Source organism: Psammomys obesus, unplaced genomic scaffold, assembly GCF_907164565.1.
Source record: "Psammomys obesus unplaced genomic scaffold, mPsaObe1.curated_primary_1811, whole genome shotgun sequence".
In the NCBI taxonomy this organism is placed as follows: domain Eukaryota; kingdom Metazoa; phylum Chordata; class Mammalia; order Rodentia; family Muridae; genus Psammomys; species Psammomys obesus.
The window spans coordinates 13,527,351-13,554,529 of record NW_026596051.1 but is presented as its reverse complement, the minus strand read 5'-3'; the positions used below and the strand labels follow the sequence as shown (position 1 = coordinate 13,554,529).

Here is a 27,179-nt window from a genome sequence, read left to right as displayed (position 1 = left end):
AGCAGGCCTGAATGGTTCTCCCCCCCATCTCAGCTCTGGGGCCATCAGTCTAGACCTGGGGCAATGTCTCCCCACACGCAGGCTCCAGAGCTGCCCACCTCTCTGGATACCATCAAAAGTCCCCCAGGGACAGTGGCCTGCCTGTGGCTTTGTGCTGGAGACTAAGTACTATGGGATACACACTCATTAGAGAAAGTAAAAGCTTTGGGGTTAGTGGCCTCTAGAGTACAACACTCACTCACTGTGACCCAACACTTAAGCCACAGGCTCCCTCAAGGCTCTGGGCTGCGTTCCTGCCACAGCTTCTGGTCATGGTGGCCTTGTGCCTCTCCACTGTGCCCACCTCCTTCTCACTCTTTCCAGAGACTGGAACTCCTGCCCAGATCTTCACGCCCAATCTAGCCTGAGGCCTGCTCCCATGAGGACAGGAAGCACTTCTCCCTGCTAAAGGGATACAGGAAAAACAACAAAACCTAGCAAATGAGCTTGTGTGGCTCCCGCCCAGCCACCTAAACCATCCAGAGAGGTCCTGTCATGTTCATGTAGCCAGAAAGGCCTGATATACAAGTGTCTCCAGTCAGCTGAGGCCAGTTTGCAGAGCCCCAGCTCCCATAGGAGCACAAAGAGAGGAGTTGTCCTTGAAAGGAGTTTCTTCGTCTTCTTCGGTGTCAGCATCTCACTCTGGGGGCTGTCCTCTCCTAGGGAGAGAAGCCTGAGCCTGCTCCATCTCCAGCCTCAGATCTGCGACCAGCATCAACCATTTCACGTCAGACCTTGGGCCGCAGCTCCCCTGGATGACGCTAAGACAGGGAAGCATCCTGACCCAGAGCACCTGGCCCCCCGGGAGAGAGGCTCCTGCAGAGTGAGGGGGAGGTCTGCCAGAGTCTCCCGCACCTTTTAGGTTTCTCTAAAGCTGTTTCCCACGTGGACTCCAGCTCTTCAGAATGTCCATCACCAGAGCAGCACTACCCAGCACCAGGCCCCGCTCCTCCATACAGGGCTTGGGACTCCATCTTGCCTTCCATGCTACCACTCAACCAGCTTGGGACCCAGGTTCAGTCTGCACAATGCTTGCCTCAAACACTTTCGAGTCCATTTCTCTTTAAATTTAAATTTATGAGTATGAGTATTTATGTATGAGTAGTTTTCCTACATGAATGTCTATATGCATGTGAGCCTGGGGCCCACAGAGGCCAGAAGAGGGTATTGGATCCGCTGGAACTGGAGTTACAGAAGGAGTGATGAGCCACCGTGTAGTTGGCTTGGAATCAAATCCAGGTCCTCCAGAAGAGCAGCCAGAGATCTTAACCACCGAACCATCTTTTCAGCCCTGTCAGTCAACTTCCTATGTGCCTACCACATAACCAGTGCAGCCATGGGGCATCCCTTTCCCTACTGGGATGGACCCAAAGTCAAAGCAAGGAGAGATGAGCTGCCGAGAACCAGGCCTCAAACAGGGCTCCACAGGGTTGGCCATGGACCCCTTGGACTCTGTGGCGGGTGGTGGCAGGGCTCCTCCAGACATGAGGGATGTTAGAGCTAGAAAAGCCAGGCTGCCCCTGAGCCAACCTCGCTCATTTTACAGAAGAGGAGGATGAGGCAGGAGGCCCAGAGCCCAGCCCCTCCAGGCCATCCTCAGGAGCCTCTCTGAATAAAGCTCACAAGCCCAGCCATAGCACTGCAAGAAGGTGAGTGCCAAGGACAAAGGGCCCTAGGAGAGCTGAGCTCCTAGATAGCCCCTCTCTGATAACTAGGGCCCAGGCTGAGGACTATCACATCTCCTTCAGCTACTACAGCCCAGGGCTGAGCACTGTGTATAGTATGGTCTCGGGAGCTCCCAAGCATAACCCCTAGCAGCCATTTCCAACCACACTGACCCCAGTCTCTGGGACTCTTCACACCAGTGGCCACACCCTACAACCAGTCAGCCCTGGGACGCCTCATCCTCTCTCCATCTCACAGATGAGGCCACTGAGAACCAGGGTTCCTCAGCCAGGGCCTGTCTCTCCATTTCCGGTTCTTCTGTGGGTCTCGAGGGCAGAAGCTTAGACTAATCCAACCAAGTTTCTGAACTGTCTCCCTTGTTCGCTCTACCAGATAAAACAAGGGATGCCCAGGTAAGTTTAAATTTCAGACAGACTTTTAAAAATAATTTAAACTTATTTAAACTGCTGCAGAGATAGCTCAGTGGTTAAGAGCACTGGCTGCTCTTCCAGAGGATCCTGGTTCAATTCCCAGCACCCACATGGTGGCTCAAAATTGTCTGTAACTCCAGTTCCTGGGGATCTGACACCTTCACACAGGCAAAACAGCAATGCACATAAAATTAAAATAAATAAATTATAAAAAATTTGGTATAAGAATGCAATATGGGACATAGTTATACTTAATATTTTATGTTTATAATACTATAAATAAAACTGTCCTTCAGTTAAAAGGTAAAAGCTATTTACCAGATGCTAAATCCTGCAAACCCAGTCTGAATCCCTGATTCAGGGTGGCTGGCCCTGGGGATGGGGAGCCCTCCCAGGGCTCTTCACCTTTCCTCTACACCCCATAAGCCCAAGTCCAGCAGGACAGTTACAGGCAGACCCTGGCCCCGGGGAAGGGGTGCTCCCCAGGGAAAGGCATTCCACACACCAAGCCCCTAGGAGACTTCCCTGGGCTTCCCTTGACAAAGGAGGGAGGGCTGTGTGTTTGGCCAGGGAGATGGAAAGGAGGGAGGGTCTCCGCAGGAGAGTGTACTGTCAGCTCAAGCAGCCACGCACTTCAGTGTGTCGCCTCTATTAACCCAGTTCTGTGGATTCCGCATGCTTATCCCTTGGGTTGGGGGTGTTTAGGGTTATGGGTAGTGAGGCCGAGGAAGACCAGCTACAGCAAGAAACTCACGTGTGGACCCTGGTGCCACACACATCCCAGGCAGGTTTCTGAGAAGACCCTCAGAAGGCTGGACCCTCCCTCTAGCCTTCCCTCTCCTGAGGTGCAGCCTCAGCACCCCAGGACGCTGAGACACCAGGACAGCTTCTCCTTATTAGCTTTATGCCGAGTGTGTCCCCTAATGCAGAAGGAAGGCACCATGTGACCCTTCGGGTGGCCAGCTGCCGGGCATGCAGCTAGGGCTGGCTGGGCCCGGGTCCGAGGGCAAGAGGAGCTTGCTGGATCTGGAGGCTCATCTGTGAGAGTAGCCCAGCATGGTGGCAGGCCCGTCAGTGGGTCCACCTGTGAGAGCATGCCACCTCTGATGGCCAGTCATCGACGTGAGCCCCCACCTGGGCCAGCTGACCCCACACACACACCTGTGAGCCCACTGCCTGCCCCAGCTGGCTCCTTCTACCCACCAGCTGTGGAACTCAGATCTCTTAGCTTAACACTGCTGCCTCCTATGCACCTGGTAAGGCCGTGGTGTCTTGGCACTATGAGGACCACAGAGACAACCCCCCTTCCCCACCCCTCCTTGTGCCCGCCACAGGAGCAGCTGTTTGCTGTGATGGTGGAGGGAGCAGCAACAGCAAATGTTTCTAAGACTTGTGTGCCTAATGATCTCTCTACCTCAGTCAATTCATTTTCTTTTAACTGCCTTTGTTAAGAGTAGCTTAATAATCTCTAATTATTCAGTACATTCACAGACTGAGTGTCTCACAATCCTCCATTTAATTAAGTATTAAATTTTAAAATCTGAGTGTTGCGGCCTTTGACATAGTGTGTGTGACTCTAAGCACTGCCGTTTACTGGGAGGCCTCCTCTCTCTCTCTCTCTCTCTCTCTCTCTCTCTCTCTCTCTTTTTGGTCAAGAGGGAATTGGATTCTATTACAGGTGGTTCGCAGCCACCATGTGATTGCTGGGAATTGAACTCAGGACCTATGGAAGAGCAGCCAGTGCTCTTAACCACTGAGCCATCTCTCCAGCCCGAGGCCTCATATCTTCTGGATTCAGTACCAACTTCCTCCTCCTTGAAGCAGCTTGAAGGACCAGAGCTGCTGCCTGGGTGTGCGCTGGATGAGGGGGACCACAGTGCTCCCCACAGTCTTGGGGATGTCAGAAAAGCTGGAGGAAAAGCTAGGTCCCCATCTCATCACTCATCTTGAATAAGAGATGTAAATAAAGGTCGCTGGCAGGTTGTCTAGAATCCCCTAGCATTTTGGGGTCCCCAACTCTTCCCTACTTCAAGAAGTCTCTGTCCAGCACATAGGAACGAGGAAGTTGAGACAATCAGGCAGAGACCCCACGGAGAACTGGGCATAATAGGTGTAAATAGTCCCATAAATTCTCAGCTCCAGGCTGGGAACTGGGAGGCTGCAAGGCGAGCCAGTGGCCTAAGGCCTGCAGGGCTCAACCCTCAGATCCAGGACAGCTGCGTGGAGAAGAGGGCCAAGTGTACGGAGGACAGCAGGGTCCGGGCAAAGCCAGGGTCAGCGCCGCAGCCACAGGCCAGGTAAAGGAGCCGTGGGGAGGGGACTGCAGGCATGGCTACCCAGGCAGCCTACACATCATCCTTCTGAGTAGTTCCGTTTTCACCTGGGAAAAGTGAGGTGTAGGGAGAACCCATGAGGTCATAAGACAGCCGGTGCCAGGCATCCCATCAAAAAGTAGCCAACCACCTTGAGGCCGACAGTTCACTTGACACCCTCTCCCTCACCCCTTCCAAAGGGTGCCAGAGGCTTAAGGAGCCTTGGGGACCTAAGGGGAGACAGGTGGGGCAGTGGGGACACAGGACAGAGAAATGCAGACAGTGGTGGGGGATGAGGGCAGGGTTCCGTCTGGCAACCAGGAAGGAATCTCCACAGTGCCACCTCCTGGGCGTCACTGGCCTGTCACCATGGTCACCAACATCCCTCGTGAGGCAGACTATGGGCACAGAAGGAAACAGAGGCAGAGCCACAGCAGTCAAGGCAAGGCCAGCTCTGGCTTACTGCTCAGACCCCAGATCAAGGGTCCATAGGGTCAGCTTCCTTGCTGGGCACTCAGTTGGTCTGGGGCTTTACCACAGTAGTGGCCGCATGGCCCTGTTGGGTCCACCAGGTGTGACAAGGCAGCTGCTCAGAGACGCCACCCAGAGTAAGGCTCAGTGTCAAAGATGAGCCAACTACATGGTCCCGTTACCATCCTGTCGCAACCAGACACATATTAGAAACAGAGCTGAGCATTTGATGACAGCAAGGAATTACAGCCGGGTTTACATGCCAGGGATAAACGCTGAGACATTCCGGGCAGGATGGTAACCATCCTGGGGTCTGGGACACAGAAAGGCAAGGCCAGACAAGAGCTGGTGTTTGAGAATGAAATTTCTATGTTAAAAAGTTCATCATGAAAAAAAAATGATTAAGAGCGAGCCAGTTTTGCTGGACAGTGTGGGGACCCTCAGTGGAAGGCAAAGCAGCCAGGGTCAGTTTGCCCTTCCAAAAGCCGACAACAGGACATCCCTAGACAGGGAGTAATGGGGAAGAAGGTGAGTCGAGGTGCGCACACAGGGAAAGGGAGGCGGTGTTGCTGATGTTCATAATTTCCGACCCACTCCTTGCTGCTGCTCCACCACCCACCATCCAGCCCAGCTGGCATGGAATGTGAACAGCAGGGTCTGTGGTAAGGCCTTCTCCCTCCCATGCCTCAACACACTGGCAACTCCAGCTGCCTGGCAGTTAAAGGGGTCCTAGTCAGGGAGGAGCAAGGGCAGGGTCAGGACAAGAAGGCAGACCACGCCTCGGGGTTCAGATTTCCCCTCCTCTCAATTCCCCCAACCTGCGAAGCGCTTTGTGGATATAAATAGGGGGACTGATTAATTCCAAAGAGGCTGACAAATGCTATGGAAAAATACCCGGACGGTTTTCTGCTCAAGCCCGACAAACTTCTACTCACCCCACAACACTCCGCTAACTTTGGGCGTGACTTTTTCTGGCCTCTCAGCCCCGTCCAGCACGTGGGCCGAATCTGTAGGGTAAGTGAGGGTCTTTCTAGACATACTGAGGTCTCGTATAGGCCCGCAGGCAAGATTAAGTGTGAAAAGGGCCCAGAAAAAGCTGGCAGGGACGAGGTGACCTCCAACGGGCCGGCAGCACAAAAGGCGCCCAGTGAGCGGCCCTGTGAGGTCACACAGCCTGCACAGGCCCACGAGGAGGGGTGTGGGCCTTACGTCTGTATCTCTGTGGGAGGGGGCAAAGGTCTAGGTCCGCAGGGCTTCGAGGGCCCCTGTGAGGACCAAGGACGGCGGAGGAGTGGCTACTGCCTCTCAGTGGTGAGGCAAATGGAGACATGCAGCATTATGGATTTAAGTCAATGCCTCTGGATGGGGTTTCAGACTATTAGACTGACCGGGAAAGCAGCTTAGGTTGCCAGACAATGCATGCAGCTTCTACTGAGCAACTGGCATGGCCAGGGCTCCAGTGGGCCTGCTATCATGGCCACGTGCCAGAGCTGGAGAAAGAGCAGTCTCTGTTCAAAAGAACAGCGCACGACAGCGGGGTGCGACCTGCCTTCCAGACACCCCTGAGTACCAGGCGGCCCCTGTGGCAGTGAAAGACACAGGTGGGACAGAACAGCAACGTGGCAAGAGCTGGAGAAGTCTAGGGATGGTGACAACAGCCGGGAAGTGGGACTGACACGCAGGCGCTCAGGCACCTCCTGGGTACAGGAGGCCCGTGCTCTCCACCTGCCCTGTGATGCCAAGGACGTCTCACACCTGTGTGCAAACCAATACCGACTGCGGCGGGCAGCACAGAGCATCCTGAGATTTGGCCCAGTGCGCACAGCAGGCCATCTGTGGGAGTTAACTCCAACACCGTCACCATCGGCGTGACACCCGCAGACAAACACAGCCACACACGCACCCACACTGCACTGAGACACAGGGACAGACGTGCGTGCACACACTTCATGTGCTCTGAAGCACGGACCCCCTCTCCTCTGTGCCCTCTCACCGGGAGCGGTGTGTGCACGCTTCAGGGATATTGCTTGGAGACCCACGGGAAGTGGCCTCCCGCTGGGCCTGGGCTCACTCTGAGCATGGAGGGCTCCACACTGTGTCTTGTCAGAGAAGAACCAGGCGCACAGCCCCAGATTCAGGTGACCCACATCTAGCCAAGGAAGACTCTCAGGAGAAGGGACACCCAAGCCTCTCCCACCCAGTACAGTTCCCCGTCTGGGGTGTGGAAGAGATCTTGCTCCCTGTTCCTGCAAGGCTTCTGCACGTCCTCACCTTCCGTGGCCCTTCGGGGCTGGAGGTCCCACACAGAGACTAAGCAGGCCCAGGTATTACTCAGTGACAGCCGGTACAGAAGCATCCTGGGGCCTTGAAGATCCCCATTGTAAGTTCACAGGATGCTTCCAAGAGGAAAAACACATGAGAGCCCCGATGGCCTGGTATACAGCAGGTGCTCAGACATGCTCACACATATGTAGATACATTGTAAGACTGGGGTCAACTACGTGACCCATGGGTTGTCAGACTGTAAACTGTAGACCCTGCAGTCAGCAAAGCGGTTCACACCTTCAACATGCCTCCTGGATGAGGCCTTGACCCTGTCCTCATCAGCCCCCAAACATCTCCCAGTCAGGATGAGGGAGGGCAGGGGCTCCTTGGCCCCCAATTGGCTCAGATTTTAGCCTGGAAGCTCACTCAGGCTATAATGTCTGAGGACGGGAGGAAGAGGAGGAGAGGGGGAGAAGAAAGAGGGGCAGGAGGGGTGTGAGAAGTGAGGGATGATGTGGCAATGGCGTCTCACATTAGCAGCCACCCTCACTTGGGGACTCTGTCCAGATCCCTATGCAGTTCTACGACCCCCCACTCACTCTGTACCCCACCCCCAGGAAATCACAAGAGAGTGGCTTCTGAAAACCAGCCCCCACACAGGCCCTGGCTCTGCCCGTCTGTCTGGGTGACCTACCCAGCCAGCACCATGTAAAACCCTTCTTTGCACACCTGCAAGCCTGCGGAGGTCTCCCTGGGGCAGGCAATGGTGTGCCCTGCTCAGAAGACCTCAGTTAAGAATCCATCTGGGATACTCCAAGTGAGCCTAGGGGGCTTAACCAGCAGCTGGGCGCCAACAGCAGCCCGGCCATCACCTACCCACAACTTAGCGCCCTCGCTCTTCCTGGAGCACAGTTTTTAGGGAAGCACCACCCAGCCCCCCAGTGCCTCACCGGCATGAGACCTGGAGACGCTACATGGGAACCCCCTAAATCGGAGAGGTGAAAGTTGTAATGGGTCTGAGGGCAGAGTCCTCCCATGTCCCCGCAGACAGAGCCATCTTAAAGGCCTGGGCATTCTTGGTCCCCTCCTCACGGTCCTGATAGGCTGAGACAGCCCACCACCACCACCACAAGCCCCCGCCGGGTCCTACCTCTGGCTGACAGCTTCTTGGTGTTAATGATCTTGGCTGCATACTCATGGCCGGTACAGAGCTTGACGCAGCGTCGGACCACAGAGAAAGCCCCCCTGGAAAGAACGCAGGGGCAAAAGACAGACACAGGGAGAGAGAGAAAGAAAACCAATTAATCTCCAAAGACATGTAGAACCTTGCCACTGCCAGGCCGTGGGCACATGGCCAGTGAGCAAAGGAAGCCTATGGCCCTGCCACACAGCTTCTGGCCACCCTACTTGGCACCAGCAGCACAGGGCCAGACAAATACTCTTGTGGAGATTCTTTGAAAAGGAGTACTAGCCATGCCTTGAGCGGGTCCCCACTCAATTACCGTATACCACCCCTGTCCTGATCCATCCATCAGCTGGACTGAGCGGCACCTTCAAGTTCACAATACCCCAGCACGTCCTTCCTAGGGGCGAGGCCGGGCCGGAGGGCAGGTGTGCTGGAAATGGGTGCCTCCGGACACAGGGACCCATGGAAGGTTTTACAGAGAGAAGCACTGCCCAGCTTAACTGCAAAACCAGAGGCAAGGGAGCCCCGGACACACCACTGTCCCTGCATCTCAGAAGAGGCCACGGAGGTCCAGGGCGGGCCACAAGAACAGAGTACCGGAGCTCACCAGCATGAGTTAAAGTGTCAGCCGCGTCAGGAGAGGCTCTGACTGCTGCCCATAAAGCCGACCCACAGAGACCCGGAGCCGTGGGGAGAGGAGGCCGCGCCAGGTCAAACACTCCCTGGTCCGGTCCCTCACATCCATCCATCTCTGCACCCCTAAAGTACTTGGCTCGGATAAGCACATCTCAGGTGATGACCACCAGAATTTTGAAATAAGCCTTTGTAAAAAATAAAATAAATAAATATATATATGTATATATAATTTTTATTTTATTATATATATATTATAGTTCACTTTCCTAGGAAAAAGTAAGTGACTGCCCTCCATCTGATTGGTTGCTGAATGGCTCACACCATTATGGCCAGCACTCCTCAGATACTGAGCTCAGTCTCACTCAGGCTGGCCACCACGGCCTAACTGCTGTGACCCTGTGCACAGGGTCAGGGCTGCCCAGGGGCGGGGGTGGCCAGCATGGCATGTGTTTAATCTGTAGCTTCTTGTTCCATTTTTCCACTTATGTGTGAGTTACAGGCTCAAAACCTCCCTTTGTAAGGAAGAGTTATTGGGGTTTTTTTTTTTGTTTTGTTTTGTTTTGTTTTTTTTCCTTCAGTCTCAACAGTTTTCTTCTTTTGTTTTGTTTTTGGCCATGCTAGACAGAACCCGGAGCCTCCTGCACTGAAGGGAAGTACTCCACTTTTGAACCATGCCCTACTCTGGCTTACTGTTTTTCACAGCCACTGTGTCTGGCCAGGCTTCTTCCTGGTTGCACAGACTGATGTACTCTATGAGCCTCAGTTTCCCCACGTGTATAGTGGAGCAGCAGGGCCTCACATGGCCTTGTCTGCTGTGCACCCTCACCTTCCCTTTGCTCGGGGCTCCGAGTTGCCATCTGTGTCGCTCAAGCCCAGAGAGCACAGCGCCTGTAGCCTGGCTGAGCAGGCATCCTCTGTGAGTTCCAGGCCAGCTCCTGAGGGTGGGAGATAGTCTAGTCTTTCCTGTGACAGGGGCAAGACCTCACAGGAGGCCGAACTGTGCATCTCTGAGACACCTTCTCAGCGAGGGAGCCCATATACAAAGCAGGGTAGAGCCCCCCCACACACACACACACACTGTCTTGTCAGCGGAGTAGGCTCTTAGACGCCAACCTGACCCAGGGAAGGACATTCGTAAGTGTCTGAGCCGCAGCTCTCCCCTAGCACCAGGGCATCCACACACCAAACTACCAAGAGTCTGTGGCAGGTAGACAGACTACAGACTGCTTGTGCACACCGCTCCCCTTTCCTCTGCAGAGGGCTCTGCTGTCAGCCCAGGCTTGGGCTAGGCACCCAGCAGGGATGGAAGAAGCCAGGCCTGGGCAGCTGCCAGAAGAAGAAGCAGGGATGAAGCTGTAAGGCGGGGAGGTGCAGGCACAGCCGGGCAGCCAGCAAGTGCTTGGCCCCTGCTTGGCCTCAACCACAAGCAGGACCCCCTACAGGGAGCTGTGTGCTGAGGGGGAGAAGGCTGACCCCAGTGACTTCTGTGCTAGTGCTCAGGGCCTCGGGGCTACCTCTTCCACCCCTTTGAAGCCAGCCCTGAGAAAGGCTCCTAGCGGTCACAGCCGTTCCCCAGACCACTGCAGGCATGAGGAAGGAGCTGCAAAATCACCCTCTCCGTCTGTGCCAAATGACACAGTCACAGTGGCCACAAACATGGTTAGGGTGTATCACACCGGCGGGGGGAAGGGGGGCTGACACCCTGGACATCTTTAAGAACAAGGAGGCCAAGAGAATTGCTGTCCCCCTCAGGACTCACAGCACGTGTCATAACACCTGTCACTCAAATTTATAATTACTGAGAAACAATGTGGACAAAGACCCTTAGTCTAGACTGTGACCTTGTGACTCTCTCAGGCCAACTCATCCGCATTCTTCAAGACCCAATTCAAACAGCCCAGTTTCCTCTAAGTATCTGCCCCTCACAGAGCTTCACCATAATTCCACCTGATGGTTTCCGTCCCCAACCTCACCCGACCCCCATGCTCCCTAATACAGGACCTAGGGTTTCCTTCACTCCAGGCGGGCACTCTACCATCTAGCCCCCACTGTATTGGAGGTGTTGGTTTCTTTTAAAACTCAGTCATGTTATGTAAATATGTTTTTACTTTAATCCCAAGTGTGGGGATTTTGGTTTGGGCTTTAGTTTGTCCACAGCTGGTAACTGCCTCCCGCTGGGCGTGGTCTTTGCCAGCTGGTAACGGCCTGCCCTGTGCAGCATGGAGAGGGGTGATGCCTAGGACTCTGAGGGATAGAAACAGGACAGCCCAGAGAGAGAAGGTGTGACAGTTTGGAGGGACCAGAGATGGACGGTGTGGTAGCTTGGAGGAGACAGACGGAGAGAAGAGAAATGTTTCAATACAGCAGCTTAGAGGAGACTGCTGGCTGTGTTTGCTGTTGATGGAGATTGGTATAGCCCCAAAAGAACCCACTGGCCCTAAACAGCCCGGAGTGGCGCCCCTCCCCCACTAACCTCTCTCTTACCTAGGGTTAAAGGACTGGTGGAAGGGAGGTAGAGGCTTACATGCCCCAAATAAAACAGAGTTTAAAAACTAGCGCAACACCCCTTTCTTACTTTTTTAAAGACAGACTGTCACTAAGTCGCCCAAGCAGGCCTTGAATTTTTTAAATTAAGAACTACCATTATTTTTATGACTTTGCATCCCAATTTTTAAAAATTGGGAAGAAAAAAATTACTTATTTTTAATATATAATATGTTAATGTATTCTTTTGAGAACTTTGTAGGTGCATACAATGCATTTTCATCACACCCCTCCCCACCCCAAATTCCTGTCTTCCAACTCCTCCTGGATTATCCCAACACATGCCCCTCCCAACTTAATTTTTCCCAGAGTCCACTTGGGCCTTGAACTTTTGATCTTTTCGCTTATTGTCTTAAGTAGCTGGGATTTGTTTCTCTACTTTATTATGACCATTTACCTGCCCATTTCTGCCCTACTTCACTGCAACTCTGCAGGCAGGCCTCAGTCCTACCCAGCCTGGATTCTCATGCTGGGCCCTTGGTCTGACGGAGAAGTCAGAACAGACCGGAAGTGTCTCGGGTTGGCTATGGATGCTGGAGCTGCTGGACCTTGGTGTTGGTCCGGCCTTGTAGAGCAGGAATGACTGCAGGAGAATGGCAGCCAGGGAAAGGGCCAGGAAGTAGGAGGGACCTGAAATGGCTCCTCAGGAGGGGTTCTCTCAGGCTCTTATGAAGTAGGCAGACCCCACAAGAGTGGTCCAGAAAAAGGGGGCCCACCTACCAATGCTGAGGCCACGTGGTCAGACTCAGAATGAGCAGAGCTGGGGAATGGGGTGCAGACACGTGGATAGGCTTGAAGCCCCATCTTGAAGATGTCCGAGGTGTCAGGGCCCCCCCTTGACTACGCTAAACATGTTTGTGGCTACTTGTAGGGGACATTCCCGTGACAGTGGCCCTGGCAAGTGGCAGAGTCGCTAGGGAAGGAGAGGGTGGCTCTACAGCTGCTTCCCCATGCCTGCCGTGGTCTGGGGGATGACTGTGCCGGCTAGGAGTCCTTTTCAGGGCCTCTTCAAAGGGATGGAGGAGGCGGCCCCAAGGCCCTGCGTATAGGCACAGAAGCACAGGCAGGCAGGATGGGTAGTGGCAGCAGTCACCTTGGAACACACTGCCGGCTCCCAAATCAGGCCACCTACCCATGGCAACAGCAGCGGTGGATCCACGGGCAGAAAAAGATCCAGACGGGGTTGGATACACCAGGGCTCAGGCCAACAATTCTGCTAGACACTGACTCAAACTTCACCTCAACCCCAAGGTCACATGCGGGGCGCCTGGTGTGGGCCGCCTGCTTCAGAACTAAGCAGAAAGAGATTGGAAGGGCCTGCTCAGATCTCGAGGCCCCAGGGCACCAAGCATGTTACAGGGCTTTTAAAATCAAATAAAGCTAATTAAAACAAGAAAAGACTCCTTGAGCCCTGACTCGCTCAAGGCTCCAAATGCGGTCTCATTTACAACAGGATCAACAGTACCTGAAAACAGGCCCTGAGAGAAAAGGGGAAGAATTAATTCCGTGCAGGCCTGGAACCCTGGAGCTGGGCGGCCCCAGGCAGATATCTGCTCTCCACCCTTGCTTCACCACTGGAGTGCGGTCTCCTTTGCAAGCCCCAAGGGAAGGCTCTGGGGGGGGGGGGGGATTCAGTCTTGTCAGCTGACCACAGACAACCACAGGAAGTGTCAGAAGGTGCTCACTCTTCAGGAATCCCACCTGCCTCTAACTCCCCAACAGTGTGGCAATGCCTAGTCCACACAGACAATCTGGCCACCTACTATCCCCAGCTCTGCTGCCCTTCACAGGCCGCATCTGCTTTCAGGATTTCTAAAGACCCTGGCTCTGAGAGGCCTCCCAGCCAGCCAACACCAGGAGCCTGCGCCCATTGCTAATCATCTGTGGCTTCCGTGGACCATGTCAGAACTCCCTTCCCGTGCCACGCTATGGCCCTCTCTGTCCTAGGCCTTGCTACCTGCACCTTTGCCCTCTCTGCTGTCCAGGCTGCTCCCTGCTTCCTCATCTCAGGATGGCTACTGGAGGGCTGAAGCTGGTACCCACAGAGGAGGTGGTAGACCAGTAGTCTTAGGTCAGTGGTTATTGACTCTCAAGATTCCTGTTGGGAGGATTGAGTCACTTTCACTGTGAGTTACCACGGTTCCCAGCTCTTGCAGTGTGGTTAAGACATTGGTAATGATATCCTCTGTCCTCACAGACTCTGCTCAGATGCCCTCTGGGGATTTCAGAAGGCAAGGGGATAATGGCTGTTCATCTTCTTATAGACCATGTCTGAGGAAATGAGATGACCCATGCAGATGCCAGCATTGGCCAGCACTCAGAAAGCACTAACAACATGATTCTGCTTCCAGGATGGTATAGATAGGGAACCAGACCCCTGTGACCCCCACGACAGGCCACAGGGTCACTGCAGACTGCACTCAAGATGGCTGAGGCAAAGGGGTGTTAGCCACCCCTCAAGTCTTGGATTCCATCCCCTTAGCGGACATTTTGCCACTCCTTTCTCTGTACCCCACCATGCCTAATGACCTCTTCTTGCCACCCTGGGCTTTCCTGCCTCTGTCTTGGGCCTCTGCTAGCCTGTGCCTGTGAGGGAAGCTAACTATTTGCATAAGTACACCTGCCACAAGGACTTTGGCCCTCTCCCACAAATGCCTTTGGTTGCTTGACAACGAAGTACAGTGCATTTCACATGCTCCCAGAAGCCAGCTACAATGGAAGCCCAGGGTTGAGCTGCAGACTTTGCATCCACAGAAAGGCTGTTGGCAATTTCTGGAGCTCCTATGTTTTAGGGAGAAGCATGACCAGAAGCCTTGAGGAAAAATCAAAACTCCAAGCCTCCTGGCTCTGTTTACAAATGGATGTTTCCCAGTTAGGTTCCTTGTCTAAGGCCTATGAGGGTCAGGGATATGCCCCAGGAACAAGCACTGTATTCTCAGACAACCCCCAGAAGATCCTCCCAACAGGTCCACTCCAGCCGACCCCTCGGCAGACCCACACAGGAGCTGCTCCTCAGCAGAGCCTCCCCACCAGATCCACCCAGCAGAACTTTTTGGAAGTTCTGAGCAGGCAATGGTTTTATTTGCTGCTGTAAAGTACTGAATGGCTGTTTTGAAACCTCCTCCTGACCATTTGTCCAATCTTCTGACCTGGACAGGTCCAATCAGGCTCTACGAAGGGTCAGAGTTAAAGACCAGTAAGTGCAAGTCATGGCCATGCAGAGGGCTTTCATAGTCTATCCTTAAATTGCTATTTATGTACTAACCTGAACTTTTCTCCTTCTGATTGTATGGAACTCTTAAAAGTGAAGGGGAAGAAGGCTTTTCTATCGTCTATCTAATATCTGTCCGTCCGTCCATCCATCCATCCATCCATCCATCCATTTATCCTAACCTAAGGTGAGGTCCTGATGTTTTCCAGGCTGAGTCTGAACTGCTGTTCTCAACCCAAATGCCCAGCTCCTGAGTGGCTGGTACTATAGCCTCACACCCACATGCCTAACCCTTTCCTATTTTAACCCTGACCTAAGCAATTTTCTGGAAACACTAACCTCTACTTGGAACAAAGTGTTGATGCCACTGCAAGGTTTTTCTTTTATGTGTTTTTCAACTTCTAAGCAACAACTCAAGAACAGAACCCATCTATCCACCTGTCACCAGCAGGGATTGCTTTTGCGTTGTTATCATTATGGTTACAAGGTTTGCAACAGAGTAACCAAGGTCATTAAAAACACACAGGAGTCACAGTGCCCTTCCTAACCTGCCTATTTCCTGTGCAGCAGCGGCTCTGCGACTTGGGGAGACTCCCTGTCACACAAGAGTGCTTGTCTAGTTGTCTGCTTCCTGTCCCCATCAGTTTTCCGAGTGCCCCGGACACATCTTCAACAGCGTGATCTGACCAGTGAGCATTGCTTGCTGTGTGGACAGCCTGTGAATGAGCTGCAGTAGTGAGCCTCCAACGCTTCACTGGCCCCGCAGTGAGCGCAGGTGAGAAGAGCGTGCCAGCTGTGTGTCATTCTAGGCCGCAAAGCCCTCAAGCTAAGCTCTGCCCAGAGTCCACGCGTCCTGGATTCTGAGCGCTGGGCTTGAGGCGGCCCTTCCGGGGACAAGCATTTGGACAGCACTGAATTCTGTCTGCATGTGCACAAGTTCCAAGCAGTCGCCAAACACCAAACAAGACTTTCTCAGCAAGTCTTTCCTTAGATTTTGCCTTTTCCATGGACACATAATGCACACATAACGCCCATGCTTTGACAAGAGCCCCTCCTCCAGCTATGGAGAGCTTCCTTCATTTGAAAGCCAAGCACTCTCTCCTGGCAACTCAAGGGTTGCTTCTAATTTGCCATCTCTTAAAAGGCCTGCTGTGAGCAGTTTGGTTATTTCCATAGGCTTTGTTTCCAAAAAGCAAATCATTGGGTGTTTTTATCTTAATTTATGACCCTAGCACCAGTCAGCCACGTTCTGGCTGCCAGGCACTCCAGCCACAGTCCTTCTGGGGTCCCTGAAGCTCTCCCCTGCTCTGTACTGAGGCATCTGTTTCATGGCACGGATCACCCCCATTATGCGTGAGTGGCCACATGGTGTCCTCTGTATATCTGTGGGGCCAATTCTCCCCTTTCCATGACAACAGCAGCCATGTCTCTGGTATGACCCCATTCTAACATAATGACATATGCAACTGTCCTATTTAATTTTTAATTAAAATTTTTTTAATTTATTTACATTTTTGGATTTTTGAGACAATGTCTCTGTGTAGACCTGGCTGTCCTAAAACTTGCTTTGTAGACCAGGCTGGTCTCAAGCTCAGAGACCTACCTGCCACTGCCTCCCAGTGGGTGGGTTAAAGGCGTGAGCGTAAGCTGCCATGCCCATCTCTATTTTTAATTTTTTCACCTTATTTTGTTTGTTTGTTTGTTTGTTTGTTTGTGTGTCCATGTTCATGTATATTGTATGTGTAAAGTGGAACATTCGTTTTGTTTTGTTTAGTTTTTTCAGGCTTTTGGCACAGCCATCAGTACTATGAGTCTCCCAGGAAGGCAGGTTTTCCCCTCACCTACAGATTACAAAAATCTTCATTTAAAAAAAAAAAAAAAAAAAAAAAGGCCCTAAGAGAACCGAACAGTTTGAGGACCAAACACCGACTCCTGCTGGAAGCTCCGTGTACCCACAGAAGCCTGTAACAGATGCTTCCGGAGGATGAATACATTGTCCATCAGAGTGCGGACAAATAAACACCCGATTCCTTGGCCTCACCCCAGGACCACAGCTGCTGCCCTCGGAGGCACTGTGAGCACATCTCAGAGGGGGAGCTCCCCAGCAGGGCCCCCGTCTTCCCTCTGCATTCTCAGCTGGGCAAGGTTAAGCCAAGGAGACACCCTTGACGTCCTGGGATCAGGCCTGCTGCCTGGCAAAGCTTACATGTGTACCCTGGTTCCACAGAGGGATCCTGTCACCATCACCCCAGGAGCTCAAGCACTGTTGGTGCGAGGATGGCTTTACTCTGGTCCTCCGTGACCTGTGTTCAGGACCCTGCATTACAGTTCGGCCTCACAGGCCGCAGCTCTTCTCAGTAGCAGGACTGTCTGGTTATCCCAGGGCATCTCAGAGCAGCAAGACCCATGTGTTGGGGTGGTACTCTGGGGCCAGGTGAGGTCTAACAGGCTCTCGGGGACTCCTTATCCTACCAGGAGGGCTGGTCCATGTTCTTCTTCCCCAGCACTCCTCACACTCAGGCCCCTGTCTGAGGTATGTGACAGGGGCTGGGTCCCTACCTCTCTTCCCGAACCCTCCCCATCCCCACCAAAGCTCCTAGTGTCAGAGGCCCACACAAGGTCGCTTCTGTCTACTTTCCACACAGGGACAGGTCAGGAGGTGGGCACTGGGCCACAGGCGTCCTGGGAGGCTGCCAGTGTGGCGGACAGCTGAGAGGGGCATGCTCGGGCAGAAGCAGGGATGGAAGACGGATCGCCAGTCACCAGGCCCTGACTGCCGACTCTCCCATCCCAGCAACAGGCCAAGGATTGGCTGGAGAAGTAACAACTGTGAGGCAGGAATACAGTTCTGGGGGACAGCCGCCCGCATGCACGGGGGTGACCAGGAATGTCTGCCGACCCAAGGGTGACACTGGGGGCTGTGTCATGTGATCTCAGGCTTAGAAGGACCCACAGGTCAACAGGATGGCCCTCCACTTTCCAGCGTGAGTGAATCCTATCTCCTGGCCTTCTACTTCTCCCCCCACTCGGGCACAGGGCAATCTGGAAATCTGCCCTTGACTTGGCAACTAGCGTTTCCACCGTCCAGGGCCATACAAACAAGGTGGGGGTGCTGTCAGGCAGCTCAGGCCTGCCCAATGTCCTTTTCTGCTGTAAGCTCTAGAACAAGTTCCCCAATCTTGGCCCATTCCCCATTTTCCCAGTCCTCCCCCATAATGTACCAGGAAGCACATACCAGTCGAAAAGGTCACACAAGGCTCGCTTGCTCATCTCCCTGGCACCCCAGCCGTGACTCAGCTGAGACTCATACGGCATATTAATAAATTCCTAAGGTAGGCATATAGGGCACTGACTTCCCCAGGCTCCAACATGGCCATCCTTGGACCGAAGAAGTGACCTATCCCCACCACAGCACAGAGTCAGCCAGGCGGCAAGCATGAGGTCAGAGGCAGGTGGAGCAGAGAGTCTGAAGACAGGGCCCAGCAGGCATGGATGGTATATTTACTAGTGGATACGCTTGGAACAGGGGATGTCAAGGGAAGAGGATCAAGGCTCCTCGTTCCAAACTCGGAGGTATCGAGGAAACTGTAGCGGGAGGGGAAAATACAGCTTTGAATCGGACAAACTGGGGTAAAATAAGTTCCAGGTAGGTTCTTGATGTTTTCTTCTGTTTAAAGAACTAATATGGGAAGCAAAACTGAGGCATTTTCTGGTCCAGCATGAAAAGCTCAGGAGCTGTCCCTCCTCTTCACACACACAAGGCTGACCGTGTTAAATAGAGGTCATTAACTCTTCCTAGACCCACCAGAGAACTGAGGTCACAGGCAAACTGCTGTTGCACTACACACTACGACTCAGCAGAGCTCAGCCTTTGAGAGTCGGTGCTGGGGTAGGGACTCCCTTAGTGCTGGAGGCTCCATGTGGAGAGCCTCAAGGACATGCACTCGCCCTTCTGTGAGCCTAACCTCCGAGAGCCCTGCCAGCTCCCACAGGGAAACCAGAGGGCCATTTGCTGGCTAACTAAGGCAGTCCCAGCCCCAGCCCCAGCCCCAGCCCCAGCCCCAGCCCCTTCTAGCCATCCTGTACCTCGTGAGAGGGGGAAGGAAGAGAGGGAGAAGCAGGCGTGAAGGTCACAACCTGAGTGCTCATACCTGAGCACGGGGTGACAGGGCTCTCTCCCGGATGTGTGTCACTGAACACCTGCCTACCAGGGCTGTAACCTCTACATCATGTCCATCGTTCCACCAGGAACTGCAAGTCAAACAAAAGGACAAAAGGAAGCAGAGCGAGCAGGCGCCAGTGTGGCAGGGAGGTGCTGGAACTAGCAGACTGGGAGTTGGAAACAACTATGATCAACATGCTAAAGGCGCTAATGGGGAAGACGGGAACACACGCAGGAGCAGATGGGAAGTGTGATCAGAGAGATGGAAATTCTGAGAAAGGATGAAAAAAAAACATGCGGTGAATCAAAGACATGGACAGAAATGGAGGATGCCTTACAGGAGCTCAGAACCAGCCTGGGTGGGGCTGAAGAAAGGACAAGGGAGCTGGGGAGCAACAAACGGCAGAACTGAGAAGTGCCCAGAGAAATGCCCAGGATAAGGGGAAGAAAGGGACAAAAAAACAAAACAAAACAAAACAAAACAAAAAACAAGAGAAATGCTGAAAGGATGATGGAGCAGGCTCCACACATGTGAGTCTAAGGAGTTCAGGAAACAAGAAGCAGGGTGAGGTTCTGAGCCTTTACATTAGCTACTATTTTCTCCTTTTCCTGCTTCCTTTCTCCCCTTTCCCCTTTCCTTTTTTATCGAATCACTTTACAGCCCGAGCCCAGCCCTTCTCTCCTCCTGCCCCCTCCCCTCTTGCCCCCTCCTGCCATTCCCCCCTCTTCTGCTTCTTCTTGTTTATCCTTCTCTGCCTGATGTAGCTGATAAACATTTATATGCTGATCCCATCTTCTCCCCTCTCCATGCTTTCTCTTTCTGTCATTCTCACCCCTCTCCTCTCCCAGTGTATCTCATTTCTACATTAGCCATAATCACCAAATGTGTTGTGGCTGCATTGCTTTAATAAACTTCTATCCACCAGATCAAGTAATAGTATTTTATTTATTTATTTATACCACATTTTATATCACCTTCACTTATTCCTTCTCTTTCTTCCTGTAGATCCAAGTTTCTGACCTATGCCATTTTTTTTTTCATTTTGAAGAATTTTTATGTGTCTTAATACACAAGTTTACTGGTGCCCAACTTCCCCCATGTTTGTTTGAGCAGACTTTATTTCTCCGTAACAATAGCAGCAACAACATATTTGGTGATTATAGCCAATGGGCAAGTGAGCGCCCACAGGTGCTGTACTACTTTGTGACCTAAGAATCAGGGCAGTGTTGAGTGTGGGCTCAGAGCAACTGCAAACTGCAAGCTCCAGGACATGGGGAATTATTACTGATACACTGGGATGGGAGAGGGATGAGGATGAGAGAAAGAAAGGAGGGAGAGGGGAACGTGGAGTCAGCATAGAAAATGTTCAGTTAGGCCACAACAGACAGAAAAGGGAAGACAAAAAGAAACAGAAAAAAAGAGGAGACAGTAGCTAATATTATGAACCTACGGGTAGCAATATCAACTGAGTCTAAATACAACACTTAAAAGACACTATAGCTGGGCTGTGGTGGTGCATGCCTTTAATCCCAGCACTTGAGTCACAGAGACAGACAGATCTCTGAGTTCAAGGCCAGCCTGGTCCACAGATAAGTGCCAGGACAGCCAGGGCTACACAGAAAAACCCTGTCTCAGAAAAACAAAAACAACAAGACACACTAAATTATAGTATAAAGCAAGACTCAACTATATACTGCCTACAAGAAACCGACTTTCAAAGTAAAGGCCCAAACAGATTATGAGTAAAGATATAGATATTATCCAAAACAATTACAGACACAGTACTATCCTATCAAAATTCCACTAGCTTCCCTACCCACAGAAATAGTAAAATCTATCCCCAAATTCACATGTAATCTTAAGGTACACCAAACAGTCAAAACAATCTTTTGGGAGAAAAGCTGAACAAAGTTAAAAGACTCACATTTTCTGATTTCAGAACTCATCACAAAGTGAAGGTAATGAAAATGAATGTGGTGCTGGCATAAGAACAGACCAGCAGGATGAAATATGGTCCAATAACTTGCAATAAGGATGCTAAAACCATTTGCTATAGAACAGAAAGTCTTGTCAACAAATGGCACTGGGAGAACTGGATAACTACATGCAAAAGAATGAAGTTGGGCACTTATTATTTATATCTTAAATAAAAATTGAACCAAAAATGAACCAAAGCCCAAATTTAAGAGATCCAGTTGTAAAAAATACTTAGAATAAAACATAGGTCGAAATCTACATGACTTGGCAGTGATCTCTTAGATGTGACACCAAAAGGCAAGCAAGAACAATAAACTGAACTTCATGAAAATGTAGAACTATTGGGAATGGGACGTGGCTCAGTGTGGCCTAGCAGGCAGGAGGCAGTGCTCCCAAATCACACACACACAGACCTGGATGTAAATCCTACCAAGACAATAAAAAAGATAATCTAAAACATTGGAGGAAAAAAACTTGTAATTCATATACCCTATAAGAGCTAAATAAAAAGAATTCTGAAAGTCAATAACAAAACCCAAGAGCACAGTTCTAAAAATAAGCCAAGGACTTGAGTAGACATTTCTCTAAAGAAGACACATGGTCCATAAGGACTGTGAGAGACAGTCAGCATCCCATAGCCACAGGGAAACCACACAAAAAGCCATAGTGAGGTGTCACTTCCCATTCATTAGGGCGATCACTTTTACCACAAAACGAACGAGCGAACAAACAAAAAAGTTAAAAAAGCTGAAGTCCCCTGGTGAGGAGGCAGAGGACTCGCAGCTCTGGCATCAGTGTTGAGGATGTGAAATGGTAGGCCAGCCTGCGGTTCTTCAGAACATTTAAACACCGGGTCAGCAAATGATCCAGCAGTTCTGGGCAAAGCCAAAGACTTGAGGGCGGGGATGCAAACAGAAACACGTGCGCCATCCTCGGAGCAGCACTGTTGACAACTGCCAAAAGCAGAAGCAATCACTCGCCCGTTGAAGGCAGGATGGCTGAGCAAAGGGCAGCAGGAGCCCACACAGGGAACGTTACTCAGCCTCTGAAGGGAAGCCAGTCCCGGCGACACATCACAACATCCACACACCTTAGAGATATTCACTCAGTGAAACGAGCCAGGCGCAGACGATGAACACTGCAGGATTCCCCGCCCCACCCGTTCCCCCCCCCCCCCAGGTGTCTAGAATAGGCAAATCGGAGAGAGAAAGTAGAGAGCGGCTGTGGCAAGGGCGTGGAGGAAGGAGGGAAGGGAATTGGTGTCAGATGGCTAAGGTGCTTCACCCGGAGCCCACGAAAAAGTTACGGAGGGCAGCAGGAGTGTACTTAGTGCGGCTGAACCCTGTCCTAAAATGGTTACAGTTTCGGAACACATACCCCAGAAAATAAAATCTAAGAAGCATTTTGACTAGTCATGTAGCAATATAAATAAGCGCATTGATAGGTATGTAAATTAGAGAAAACAATAGTACATAGGGACAAACTTACAACTGACATTTTTTTTTCTTATTTTTCCATTTGTCCATTAATTGACTCTGCCACTTCCTTATTATGCATACTATCCTGAGATAGTATCATCAGTAAGTAAAAGTAGCATTTTATTTAGAATTTTTGTAAAATTAAGAAAACAGGGCATGCGACCTGGTAAGCAACCAAACGTTACCTATAATCCCGTTTTTAATAGTTAGGATGGTACATTTTATGCTATATACATTTGGCCACAATTTTTTAAAGTTGGCAAAGATAACACTCACTGAAAGGCTTGAGTAGCCTCATTAACTTCAGGCAAGAGTCATTTCAGAATGAGGGAAACTGAGGCACGAATGGGCCCTTACACAGCAATGGAGCCATTTTTCAAGAAGACAGAGCAATCCAAGACACAAGCACCCCAAAAACAAAGCATGGACACAGACTGGAGCTCGTGGAACTGTGAGAAAAATTAGACAAACCCAACACCACAAGTGGAGATTTCAAAACCCTGGATCATCGATGCACAGACACAGGGGCTGGGGAGTTGGACGGCTGCACAAGTGGAAAGATCTGAACCTGAGCCCCAGAACCCACGTAAAACAAACAAACAAACAAACAAAAAACAGTGCTAGGAGGGCTCTCGCACACTCATAACCCCAGCCCTTGGAAGGTGAAGATGGGTGGACGCGTGGGGCTTGCTGGCCAGCCAGCTTAGCCTACTAGGCACATCTCGGACCAGTGTGAGACTGGTTGGCACCTTAGGAGTAAGCATCTGAGGCTGTCCTCTAGCCTAAACACACACACACACACACACACACATGTGCACACACCCATACATACAGCCATGGGAAGATCTAGAGCAGAGAATCTGGACATGATGGAGGTCTAGACTGACCACCTTATGCAGCAACAGCAGAATCTACCCACCACTCTCAAGCACACATGAAATGTCCACTGAGACAGACCCCACACTGGGCCATGAAAGAACAGAAATCAAAGTATGCTCTTGGGCTATGATGGCATCAAACCGGAATAAATAACAGAAAGGTAGCTAGAAAAAATCCTAATACATAGTTATTAAATGCCATGTTTCTAAATGTTATAAGGATTAATGAGAAGGGCTGAAGGAAACATTTGGGAAGTATTTTTGATTTTTAAAATGAAAGTAGAACTTATCAAAAATTGTCAAATGTGGCGAGAGAGGTCATCAGTGGAAATTTTATATCATAAAGTGAATATATGTAGAAAAGAAAAAAGATATCTAAGATCAGTAACCAGAACCTCTCCTTAGGAATGAGAAAGAGGCGCTGGAGAGCTGGCTCAGAGGTTAAGAGCACTCGCTGCTCTTGCAGAGGGGCCCAGGCTCAGTTCCCAGCACCCACACTGTGATGCTCAGCCCTCCATAATCCAGTTCCAGGGAGCCCAAAGCCCCCTTCTGGTGCTGTGGGCATCAGGCACCAGGGACACATGTGGTGCACATATATACATGCAAGCAAAACATCCATACACGTGAAAATAGATAAATAAAAACAAATACGAAAGGGAGAGAATAAAATTGAAAGCAAGCAGAAAAAAAGAAGCTAGAGCAGAAATCAGTGAAACTGAAGACAGGAAATCAATGCAGAAAATCAACAAAGCCAAAAGCTTTGAAACGATCAATGCCAGTGAAAAACTGCTGGCCACAAAAAGTGAGACCCAGATGAGGCGAAGGCAGAGGGTGGAATGCAAGAGCTGGATGAAGAGCGGACACAGCACCCGCAGAAATGAAGGCAGGGCTATTGCTACTGCGCCCACCAGGACTGAGAAGAGTAGGGATGATGTGGACACCCCTGTCGCCATAGAACTGATAAACTTAGACGAGATGGACCAACTCCAAGAAAGACATAATCCACCAAAAGTCACACAGTGGTCGCACATAGCTGTAGTTCTAGTGCTTGGGAGGCCAAGGCACGAAGGATCTCATGTTCAAGGCCAGCGTGGGCTCTATAGGAAGATGGTTTAAAGGGTGTGTGTGTGTGTGTGTGTGTGTGTGTGTGTGTGACCTGTCCAGGTCTAGATCTCTCAAAGAAATTGAGAGAGTAACAGAGAGATTTCCAAACAGAAAGAGCCATGTCCCAATGGTCTCATTTGTGAATTTTATCAGACATTTAAGAAAGTAGCACACATCTCTAATCCTTGCACTTGGGAGGTGGATCTCTGTAAGTTCATGGCCAACCTGACCTACATAGAGAGTTACAGGTCAACTAAGGCTCTATAGTGAAACTCTGTCTTAAAAATAAAACCAACAAAAGGAGAGTGTATCAATTCTCTTCTAGAAAGCAAAAGCAAAAAGAATATGTAACTCAATGTAGGCAACGGATCTCTGTGGCAGAGATCTTTCATAAGATGAATGCAAAACTCCTTGACAGAGATCTCCAAGTTGAATTCAGTGGGACTCACCCTTGGTATTCAAAACTGGCTCAGATTCAACATCAATATAATTATCCATCAACAAATGAAAAACAAAGAAATCATATGACCCTACAGAAAGCAAAAAGAGCTTATCACAAAATCCAGCCCTCACTCATTACACACACACACACCCTCTGCAAACTAGAAATATAGTAGAACTTCCACAACTTGATAAAAAGAATTGACAGAGACCTACAGTTTCTATCATACTTAAAACTAGATACTACCCTACATGATCAGAAGAAAGCAAGGATGTCTCCTTCCCCACTGGGATCTGCCGTCACACTGGAAAATCCCAACTAATGCAATAAGACAAAGAAAAGGAAATACGAAAAAAAAAAAAAAAGAAAAAAAAAAAAAGAAAGAAAAGGAAATACGGGTCATACTGATAGGGATGGGAAGACATAACCATTTTTGCTTAGAAATGACACATCCATCTAGGTAGAAACCCCCTCCGGCCAACAAAAGCCAAGTCACAAGTGGTACCCAAGGATGAAGACTATTAGGTTGTTATTTAAATTCAAGTGCTGTTTCATAAGCAATTTGAACTTGAAACCTAAAACATAATAGCATCTATTGTCAGCACCACAAAAAGTGAAGAAAGTTGGTATCTCTCTGGCAAAATATACACAAGCTCTAATAGAGAAAAGGACCAAATTTTGGATGAAAAAAAAGTCAAAAATGAACTAAGAGAGGGATGTTAAACCATCATGAATAGACTGATGTCACCTCAGCTCTTCCCAGCATCATCTATGGATGAGGGAGAAGAGCAGAGTGTTACCGATCCAGACAAGCTTACTCTAAAGCTGATGTGGGAAACAAAAGACGCGGAATGGCCAACACAACACTGAAAGAACAAACAAACAAACACTGGTTCAGGTCTCTGGAGACCACGTGGAGAAAGGAAGTTCTTGCCAACAATGGTGTTGGGACAAGGGACATCCAGGTGGAAAACAGAATCTGGTCAGAGATCTCACATCTTCTTTATTTTTAGACAGTAGCTCTGGCTGGTATAGAACTTGCTATGTAGACCCGGCAGGCACTGAACTTACAGACCCACCTGTCTCTGTCTCTCAAGTGTTGGGATAAAGGCCTGTGCCCCCCCCCCACCACACACCTGGCAAGATCTAATGTCTTCTAGAAAAATTAACATGGAATGAACTACAAACCCGAACGCAACACACAAAACCCCAAAGAGTAACGTAAAAGAAAATATAGGTGACACTGTTTGACCCTGACTCAGTTACAACACCAAAATCAACAGGGACTTGGACTTAAAATCCAAAAGTTCTGCTCTGAGAAGGACTCTGTTTAAAGACTGAAAAGGCAAACCTCTACTAAATAGAAAACAGTGTTTGCAAAACACATATCTGGTCAAGGACTGGCTTCCAATATATGCAAAGAAACTTTAAAAGCAAACAACACAAAAAGGAAAAATAAGCAAATGGTCTAAACAGCTACCTAACTGTAGAGAGTTTTGCAGATAGGAAATTGGTGTATTAAAGGACACTCAACATCCGTCATCATGGAACTGTAAACTAAAACAGCAAAGACAACACTATAGGGCTGTCCTGACTTCTGGTGCAGAGACTTCTGGTGCAGAGACTTCTGGTGCTGTGGAACTACAGGACGGCTCAGTGATGGTGGGAACGCTCAGACTGGTGGGCGGAGCTATGGAAAGCTCACTGACAGTGGGCAGGCAAGCGGCCCTGCCACTGTGGAAGACAGTTTGGTGGTTTCCTGCAAAATGAAAACTACTCAGCTATCTGAGCCGGCAATTACATTCCCTAGGACGTGCTCTAATTAGGCGTAAACTTATAGATCCTGAGCACAGAAGCTGCAAGCAGCTCCAATCACACTGCCAAAGCTTAGAAGCCACCGAGATCGTGCACTTCCACAGGGGACCACGAATACGTTTGTGCAGAGAATGCAATGTTAGCTGAAGACAAATGGACATCAAGTCCTGGAAAGTCAATGAGGATCCTGACAAGGGCACCAAGTGGAAGAATTCTGTCTGATTCTGGATGGCAAAAAAGTTAGAGGTTGCCAAGGTTGAGGGGGGAGGAAAGGGATGAGGAGGGGAAACCCAGAGGGAACTTACTGCAGTGACACGATATGATGTGACAATGGTCATTTCACATCTGTCCAAACCCAAGGAATGCACGAGGTGACCTCTGATGTTAACTGCAAACTTTCGTTAAAGATGACCTATCAGGGGGCTGGAGAAATGGCTCAGCAGTTAAGAGCAACCTCTGCTCTTGCAGGGGTCATGAGTTCAATTCCCAGCAACCATACGCTGGTTCACAACCACCTATCTTGGAATCTGTTGCCCTCTTCTGGAATGCAGGTGTACATGTA

General features: G+C 50.4%; 1 protein-coding gene across 8 annotated transcripts in view; it reads right to left on the bottom strand.

Annotated features, from left to right (window-relative positions):
• Window positions 1–27,179, bottom strand: part of Camk2b (calcium/calmodulin dependent protein kinase II beta) — an 87,918-nt gene that overhangs the window by 42,932 nt on the left and 17,807 nt on the right. For all 8 annotated transcript variants that reach the window (XM_055623789.1, XM_055623781.1, XM_055623785.1 and 5 more), the window contains exon 2: window positions 8,334–8,428. In XM_055623789.1, the coding sequence (XP_055479764.1) occupies window positions 8,334–8,428 (95 nt within the window). The remainder of the gene's footprint in view (window positions 1–8,333; window positions 8,429–27,179) is intronic.